This window comes from Sinocyclocheilus grahami, unplaced genomic scaffold (assembly GCF_001515645.1).
Source record: "Sinocyclocheilus grahami isolate Dianchi unplaced genomic scaffold, SAMN03320097.WGS_v1.1 scaffold261.1, whole genome shotgun sequence".
Classification (NCBI taxonomy): Eukaryota; Metazoa; Chordata; class Actinopteri; order Cypriniformes; family Cyprinidae; genus Sinocyclocheilus; species Sinocyclocheilus grahami.
This window is the reverse complement of record NW_015505440.1, coordinates 533,809-543,355: the sequence shown is the minus strand read 5'-3', so window position 1 is coordinate 543,355 and position 9,547 is coordinate 533,809. Positions and strand designations below refer to the sequence as shown.

General features: G+C 37.2%; 1 protein-coding gene across 6 annotated transcripts in view; it reads right to left on the bottom strand.

Moving 5' to 3' along the window:
• ksr2 (kinase suppressor of ras 2) overlaps window positions 1-9,547 on the bottom strand; it is a 93,080-nt gene that overhangs the window by 11,584 nt on the left and 71,949 nt on the right. For all 6 annotated transcript variants that reach the window (XM_016290646.1, XM_016290647.1, XM_016290648.1 and 3 more), the window contains exons 16-18: window positions 7,922-8,289; window positions 6,543-6,639; window positions 5,780-5,913 (exon numbers count right to left, since the gene is read on the bottom strand). In XM_016290646.1, the coding sequence (XP_016146132.1) occupies window positions 5,780-5,913; window positions 6,543-6,639; window positions 7,922-8,289 (599 nt within the window). The remainder of the gene's footprint in view (window positions 1-5,779; window positions 5,914-6,542; window positions 6,640-7,921; window positions 8,290-9,547) is intronic.

Here is a 9,547-nt window from a genome sequence, read left to right as displayed (position 1 = left end):
CCGGTGTGCCTACACTCATAGAAAATAATGTATTTGAATTTTAAAGATGTGGCGCAACGCTGCGCTTCTCGTCCGGTGTGCGACCGCCTGAAACGCTGTTTTTTTTCAACTCCGTGCCCAAACGGCTTCCGAAAGCAGATGATGTCAGGAAACAGTGGTTGCAGTTTATTTTTTAACTCTGTTCCTGAGCATTATAACCCCAATTTGCTATTGTGTGCTGTGCATTTTACTGAGGACAGCTTAACACGAGTGAGTACTAGTGCCAGATTCGCCAAAAGCTTTTGTTGAAAGACGGCGCAAGGGGCGTGGCAGTACTGAAACACCGTCTAAGCTGTTCGCCAATCACAACGCACTGGGACAGCTAACCAATCATAACACATTTTGTTTTTCGGAAGGCGGACCTTCATCAAAGCTGGAACTAATCGATCCGTTTGTGGCAGGTTGGGGGGAAAGGTATTTTAATAATGTAAATGTGAAAAATTATGCTCATGCTCTCACCAAGCATGAGAGCATGTTCTGGTACACCCCCAAAACAAAATCAAGACTTTGTAAACGAGCATAATAGGACCCCTTTAAAACCACTATTGTCTGAAATCTGGGTGGCCCATCTGACTGCCCAGAGTAAATTTCCAATAACTTCATTGCTCAAAAAGACTCAATCCCACACAAACCCTCATAAACAAACCTTGACATTTGATGATGCTTCAGTACGAGCATGTCCACAGCCTCACTAGCCTCTCGGACCTGCTAGATGTTGCCTTAGATGGATGCGATATTTCAAACAGCACCGAATCCCAGAATAATCAGATCTTATTTCAATACCCAGTCAGGTCCTGAGTCATAATACATATCTAATGTAAAATCGTGTTATTGAGAGCCAGACTTGCGCCTTACAAATAAACAATTCATAATTATGCTAGAGCCTGCACGTCCCTGATGGCCTGAGAAAAAATGTGCCGCTCTCAAATACTATCCCTTCCTCCTAATAACTCCTGATAATAATTCACATGGCTGCGGAGGTGTAGAAGTGGGCTGATCAGAACGGCAACGGTGAGCCGATCCAAGAGACTTGATCAACAATGGCTGCAATGTAAACCTGTCGCTGTGGAGACGTTGTCTTTTCCCCGGTAATTACTGTCAACATGCGTAAACACACTTGTGCGAAATCAGCCTCATAATCAGATGAACCGATGGGTACGAGTGTTTGTAATATTGCTCCATCGGGGATGTTGATTTACTGCTTTCAATGCCAATGAAAACATTTTCAAAGAGGCGCGACACGCAAACACGAATGGGACGAGTGCCAAAACAACATCAACATCATCACGGTCATCAGCAGTGGCAAACGCTTCATGTTGCCCAAGATAATTTACTCTCATTTTCAGCACTTTCAAAGCCAAAGACTTCATTAAACATCGTATTACACAAACAACCTATACAATCAAAACAAGGATGTTGAATTTCTTAATTAAAATTGTGTTTCGGGGCTGTTGATTGACAAATGCAAGAACTGAATGCTGTTAAGACGATGCTTAAACTCACTAAACTTGTACAAGAAAGAAAGAAATTTTGGCTTATTTATCATACACATTTATCATATTTCCCTCAATCTCATTACTATAATGCTGCAAAAAGAGATTATTATGAAGGTAAAATTATAAAATAATGAGCCCATTTTGTTTAAATGACAAAGTGTGTTTACATCATGTCAGTATTCAATTCAAGTATATTAACAAAACATCATATTTATCATCATTTATCATCTTCATTCTCATTACTGGACTGCTGGAAAAAGCTATTACTATAAATGTGACCCTGGACTTCATTTGGACAACTTTATAGGCAATTTTCTCAATATTTGGATTTTTTTGCACCCTCAGATTTCAAATAGTTGTATCTCGGCCAAATATTGTATAATCTAAAAAAAATGTCCCTTATGACAATTTATACAATAAAATTATATAAACACTTAAATTACAAATTGTGTTCATAATGGCACCATTAATTAACATGACATAGTTATCATATTTTTCACATCATATGTATCAGATTTCCTTCATTCTGTAATGCTTGAAGATAAATGTAAAATGATAAAAATATATAATTACTCAAAATGGCAAAGTGTGTATACATCTTTGCAGTATTAAATTAAATGAAATGAAGTGCAATTCATGTCTGGATGCACGGCGGTAATAAGAATGTAAATAGAAAATGTGCTTAATTGTGTTAAAATAATATTACAATGCAAAATATTTTTAAAAAATAGACAGAACTGTCTTTATGCAAAATATTATTCCATATTTATTTATTTATTTTTATGTAGTGTTATATACTGTAGAAGAGGACATGCCCTCTTATAACCCTTCCCTTTGCCTCAAAGGGATAGTTCACCCAAAAATGAAAATGTGATGTTTATCTGCTTACCCCCAGGGCATCCAAGACGTAGGTGACTTTGTTTCTTCAGTAGAACACATATGATGATTTTTAACTTTAACCGTTGCAGTCTATCAGCCGTATAATGCATGGCAATGGTAACAAAATCTATGTGAGTAAAAAAACCATGCACAGACAAATCCAAATTAAACCCTGCGGCTCGTGACGACACATTGATGTCCTAAGACACGAAACGATCGGTTTGTGCCAGAAACCGAACAGTATTTATATAATTTTTTACCTCTAATACACTACTATGTCCAACTGTCTTTGGGTGCGCGCACGGCATCCGGTGCGTGAGGTCTGTTCGCGCTCTGGCGTAGTGTACGCACTCTGGCGTAGTTTACGCAAACGCCAGAAGTGATCTCTCGCGCGTATACGTCACTCATTGTTTACACCGTGCACAAACATTGTAGGTATGACGGCTAATCAAAATGGTACTTACTTGCGCTTATTCGGATTGTTCAAACCGACTTAAAACTAAAAGATTACGTTCTCTCGCGCGAACTCATTCGGGAGTGGTGACTTTCCACGTATTCCCAACTTCTGAGCCTGCTCGCCTGAAGTTATGGTTGATTGCTCTTCGGCTGGACATCAACACACCCATTAACATAAACTACGCCAGAGCGCATACACACCTCACGCACCGGATGCCATGCGTGCGCCCAAAGACAGTTGGACATGGTGGTGCATTCGGTTTCTGGCACAAACCGATTGTTTCGTGTCTTAGGACATCAATGTGTCGTCACGAGCCGCAGGGTTTAATTTGGATTTGTCTGTGCATGTTTTTTTTACTCTCATAGATTTTGTTACCATTGCCATGCATTATACGACTGCTAGACTGCAACGGTTAAAGTAGAAAATCATCATATGTGTTCTACTGAAGAAACAAAGTCACCTACATCTTGGATGCCCTGGGGGTAAGCAGATAAACATCACATTTTCATTTTTGGGTGAACTATCCCTTTAAGAAACATATTCAAAACTGAAGAATGATTGAGATATATGAAGTATATCTCAGGTTTACAAAACAAATCAAACATCTGCCACTGTTCACGGTAATTCAGCGGCCTTGCCTAGAGGAAAGAATATCTTTGAGTTCATTCTGCCATAAAGAAGAGGATGTTTCCTCTTCATACATCGCAAGAGAGCAACAAAACACATACATCAGACACCCTTTCATGGATTTTCCTGTTCAAAGGAGTGTGGTGAAGAAAAGCTTCTTTTAAGTCTTTGTCTCTTGAAGGAGATGGGAATATATAGACACAGGTCTAAAGAATCTGGAAAGACTGTGGTTTTCAATTAAGATGCAAAAGATGGCACAAAAGATAGCGGTTCAAATACTACAGATTTTGTGCTTTTTCCTCATGTTGTGTATTATGACACCCGATCATATATCATTTTACGCCAAAAGCCTCATCTACATCATATACACAGGCGGAATTTAATTAATTACTTGGAGAAAATGGCTGAATATTCATAACACTGAATATTGATTTGGGATTTAAAATAAAATGAAGTAACCCTAAGATAAAGCGTGCTCAGTTAAAGGAACATTCACCCAAAAATACTGGTCATCATTCACTCATCCTCATGTGAACGGAAACGCTCCTAGCTGTACAAGCTTGATTTCATGCTTTGTTGCTTTCTGAAATGTGTAACATTAAAGGGATAGTTCACACAAAAATGAAAATTTTTTGTCCATATACCTTTAAAAATGTGCCTTTCGGCAAAGAAAGCTCCAGGGTTACATTTTCTGTAGATCAGTTTTGATTAAGGCATCCGGTACATTACTATTTCCAACAACAAATTATGTGCCCAAGTACATAAACATTGTCCTATAAAAAGTAACATTATCCTTATTTCTGCATAATTTCTCTCACAATATAGCCTTTAATTCTTTATTTAGTGCCTTTCAAGTACTTCACTTTTCTAAAGCATTACAGGAGACAAATATGAGACCCCCAGATTATTTAGCTAAAGAGAAAAATCTAAGCACAGTGTGTGATGTTGTTGAGATCACTAATCTAAACTTTTGAGGAGACAAATGTGAGAGATCCAGAGTCTCTAGCTAAGGAGAAAAATCTGAGCACAGTGTGTGATGTTGTTAAGATCTCTTCTAAAGCTTTAAAGGAGAAAAATATGAGACCACCAGAGTCTTTAGACTAGGAGAAATATCTGAGCACAGTGTGTGATGTTGTTGAGATCTCTTCTGGAGCTTTAAGAGAGACAAATGTGAGAGATCCAGAGTCTCTAGCTAAGGAGAAATATCTGAGCACAGTGTGTGATGTTATTGAGATCTCTTTTAAAGCTTTAAAGAAGACCATTGTGAGAGTGTTATGTCTCAGGAGACAAGTTTGAGAAGCAGGAGACTCAAGCAAAAATCTCCATTTGATCTTAAAGTAACCTCATTTCTGTCTAGGAGAAATATTTGAGATGTTAAAGAGATCTCACTTTTGATTTTTCTTTTCTATGGGGTGTCCAACGTTATGAAGAGCAATATATTAAAATCCATTACCATTCTGGATATCAACTTGCAGACGACCCTGTATAATTAACCCTCTTCCTAATTTAATAAAGCACATTTCTGGCTTTATACTGTCAAGTTTTAAAAATGACAAGTCCATATGACTGTGCACTACTTGCGAACTCTTCTTTCTATTTGTGACGCTGGACTACAAAACCAGTATTAAGTCGTTGGGGTATATTTGTAGCAATAGTAAAAAAAAAAAACATTGTATGGGTCAAAATTATCGAATTTTCTTTTATGCCAAAAATAATTTGGATATTAAGTAAAGATCATGTTCCATGAAGATATTTTGTAAATTTCTTACCGGAAATATATCAACTTATTTTTTGATTAGTAATATGCATTGCTAAGAACTTCATTTGGACACCTTTAAAGGCAATTTTCTCAGTATTTAGATTTTTTTGTACCCTCAGATTCCAGATTTTCAAATAATTGTATCTCAGCCAAATATTGTCCTATACGCACCATACATCAATGGAAAGCTTATGTATGCTTCCAGATTATGTATAAATTTCAATTTAAAAAAAATTTACCCTTATAACTGGTTTTGTGGTCCAGGTCCTTTGTGCTTTGCAAATGTATGCAAAAAATATAACATTAAAACTACCCAATATTTTGTTTGCTACATGTTTTATGTTTATTGGACTACTAGAGTATCACATCACTGGCTTATCAACTAGAAAAACAGTTTAGGAGACTTTCTTTAAAAATCATTTCAATGGCTGGCAAAGAACAATGGACATTTTCTACATTAAGAAAGAACATTGTTACTTGAAATCACTGTAAATGTGTGTGTTTGTGTGTATTTTGACCTACCTGCCTGCTTGTAGAACACCAGATATTGTGAACAGGCCAAAGTCGGTGATGACCACTTTCCCATTGTCATAAAATACATTCTTGGATTTCATATCTTTGTGAAGGATCCCTTTGGCATGTAGGTAGCCCATGCCCTGAAAAAATTGTGTTAATGTAATTAGGGCAATTACATGTTTTTGGTCTACTGCTAATTCTGTCTAGATTTTTTTCTAAGTCTAATTGCAATTTTTCTGATAAAAACTGATCACAATTTAAAATGCGGTTTCAAAAAGCTCCAGGTCTGCTGTGTTGTTTGTAGGGCTGCACAAATTGGCCCAAAGTTATAGATTATACATGAATGACTACAATAATAATCATCATCATCATTTTATTTTACATTACAATAGTAAAATAGTAATTGTTATTGTTGCAAAGCAAACGGAGCTGCTCTGAAACATTAAAAACACTGAATCATGAGCTGCTAGCTTGAAAAGGAACACAGTGCCACTCTTCACTCTGAAACGCACTCTGCGTGTATTTATTTAATTAAATCACAGTCTTTGTGATATGATAATTGTGTAATTTCAGTTTTATTCGGATTCATCGTGCAGCCCTAAATGTAATCACATGCTGTATATGTGAAGGAACAGCACATGTACAGGTAGATATGAAGGCTTCCCGACACTGACATGTTTTGCAAATTAACTGCTATACACATGTGAATCAATTTTAGCTGACATTTAACGAACAGTCTTCACATTGACTTCACATCAATTACTCTTACCTTCACCATCTCTTGTGCGATTTGTCTAGTCTTGTTTACGTCGAGAACGACTTTTGCATCTCGAATCACTGAGTAGAGGGTCCTGCCCTTACACAAACTACAACAGAAGAACAAAAAAACACATATTAGGCATCAGCAGCAACCATAACATCAAAATATGTCCAGTTATTTTACAGCTCTTTGTGCAGATTGTAGGTTTTCAAAACCATCTTTGCAGAAAAAAAGAATAGCATTTCAGGTGCAGATTCGGTATATAAAAACAACTCACTCAAATATGAATCAAATAAACATTTGACTATTTTTATAATTTACTGGCAAAAATACTGTACTAGAAGCTCTAAAAATAAAGGCAGTTCAATTAAAATGAAATAATATCATGAGATTGATTACTGATGTCCATGTGAAAACGATTTGCCAATAAGGTAAGAAAAATAAACTTGATTCACAAAATATTCTCTGAATTATGCTACTTTTTTTTTTAGAGAGTTTTACCAGAACTTAAAAAATACTGAAAAAAAGTCAGAGCTGCATTTAAATATGGGCTATATTAAATATTATATTATTTGTTGGCGCCGATAGCCTCGTGGGCTTTCCCGACCCCATCCCCTCTCTATCTCCCACTTCGCTTCCTGTCATCATACTGTCCTATTGCAAAAATAAATCTTAAAAAAATATGTATATCATAATATTTATTAAATACTGTATTTTGTGTGTTATATTATTATTAATATTAAAATGCCTATCTATCTATCTATCTACAAATAATATAATTCAGCAAAGATGCATCATTAAATTGATCAAAAGTGACAGTAAACTATTTCAAATAATTGCTCTTATTCTGAACTCTCTATGATTAACAATATCATAGTCAAAAATAAATATTAGATTATAAAATGAACAGTTAAAAACGAAGATATATACGTAATATATTTAATACCTTATTCGATCCAAGAAACTAAACACTTTGATTCTAGAAAAGGAAAATAAAAGTTGAATCCTCTGTTGAAATCTTTTATTGGCCGTGGCCATGCAGCACAGCACCTTTTTGCAGATAAACAAACAGGAAGCCCAATTTGTGTGGCAGGAGGAAGGAAATAATATTGGCTGTCTCCTGTTCAGACAGGATGTTTTTCACAAACCTCTCCGTTCGTGGCTTCAGAGAATTCTGAGAAGTGAAAAAATTCAGCCACTTATGTTTACATTTGTGGTCAAAGACATGTCGTTTTAAATTAGGCTGAAAGCAGCCACTAATGCAAGCTATGAGGTCATGCTGATTAGAGAAGGTCAGGAAAAGTGAGTCAACTTTAAGATACAGTCATTAAGCTTAGTACACATGCACCGGAAACTCTGGGAACCCAACGAACATTGTTCAAGCTTACGTGGTGATGATGGCCAGATGAGGGGGTCTCATACATGCTCCCATGAACAGGACCACGTTTTCATGCCGTGTGTTCCTGTACGCCATCACCTCTCTTTTAAACGCTTTCAGCTGTTCTTCATTGTCTCTTTCAATGTCGATTAGCCGTATGGCCACTTCTCCGTGCCAGCGTCCGTGGTAGACCTGTCCAAAGCGACCTTTCCCGATCAGCTCTCCGATCTCCAGCTGCTCCATGGGAATGTCCCACTCCTGCAGGAAGATGCTGGTCTGGCTTGCCTTACGTGGGAAGTTCCGTGCACACAGGAGGGAGAGATTCATCTCCTCGAACTCGTCTGCTGAACCCTCGGCCTCATCATTGCCTTCCTCGTTCTGATAGATAAATAGAACGATAAATATAACTGTAGAACAGCAGACAGAAAGATGAATGGATGGATGGATGATAGGTAGATGCATAGGTGGATGGATGGAATGATGGAGTAATAGATAGATAGACAGACAGACTGATAGATAGATAGATAGATAGATAGATAGATAGATAGATAGATAGATAGATAGATAGATAGATAGATAGATAGATAGATAGATAGATAGATAGATAGATAGATAGATAGATAGATAGATAGATAGAATGGCAGAGTGATGGAACCATGTATTGACAGAACGAATGAGAAAACGATAGATAGTGAGTGTTGGAACGATAGGACATCAGACAGACAGAACAATAGTTAGACAGATAGGTAGAACAAAAGAATGGTGGAGCGATGGAACCATGGAAGAATGAGAGAATGATAGATAGTCAGTGATGGAACGATAGGACGTCAGACAGAGAACAAAAGATAGACAGAACAAAAGAAAGGTGGAGTGATGGAACCATGGAAGGATAGAACAAATGACTGACAGACAGACAGACAGACAGACAGACAGACCGACACTGTAGATTAGACAGAAGACAGACAGACAGAAAGATAGATAGATACTGTAGATTAGACAGACAGACAGACAGACAGATAGATACTGTAGATTAGACAGATAGATACTGTAGATTAGACAGACAGATACTGTAGATTAGACAGATAGATACTGTAGATTAGACAGACAGACAGACAGACAGACACTGTAGATTAGACAGACAGACAGACAGAGTAGATTAGACAGACAGAGTAGATTAGACAGACAGACAGAGTGTAGATTAGACAGACAGACAGAGTGTAGATTAGACAGACAGACACTGTAGATTAGACAGACAGACAGACACTTTAGATCAGACAGACAGACAGACACTGTAGATCAGACAGACAGACAGACAGACACTGTAGATCAGACAGACAGACAGACAGACACTGACAGTCAGACAGACAGACAGACAAACAGACACAGAAGGTCAGACAGACAGACAGATACAGACAGATAGATACAGACAGATAGATACAGACAGACAGATACAGAGATAGACAGATAGACATTTCAGGAGTCTCTGATGAATTGAAAGTTCAAAAGAACAGCATTTATTTGAAATAGAAACTTCTGTAACATGAAAAAAGTCTTTACTGTCATTTTTTATCATTTAATGCAGGACATTTTTGGGGAGAGAAAAGAGAGAGAGAGTGGGGGGGGGGGAAAAAAAAGA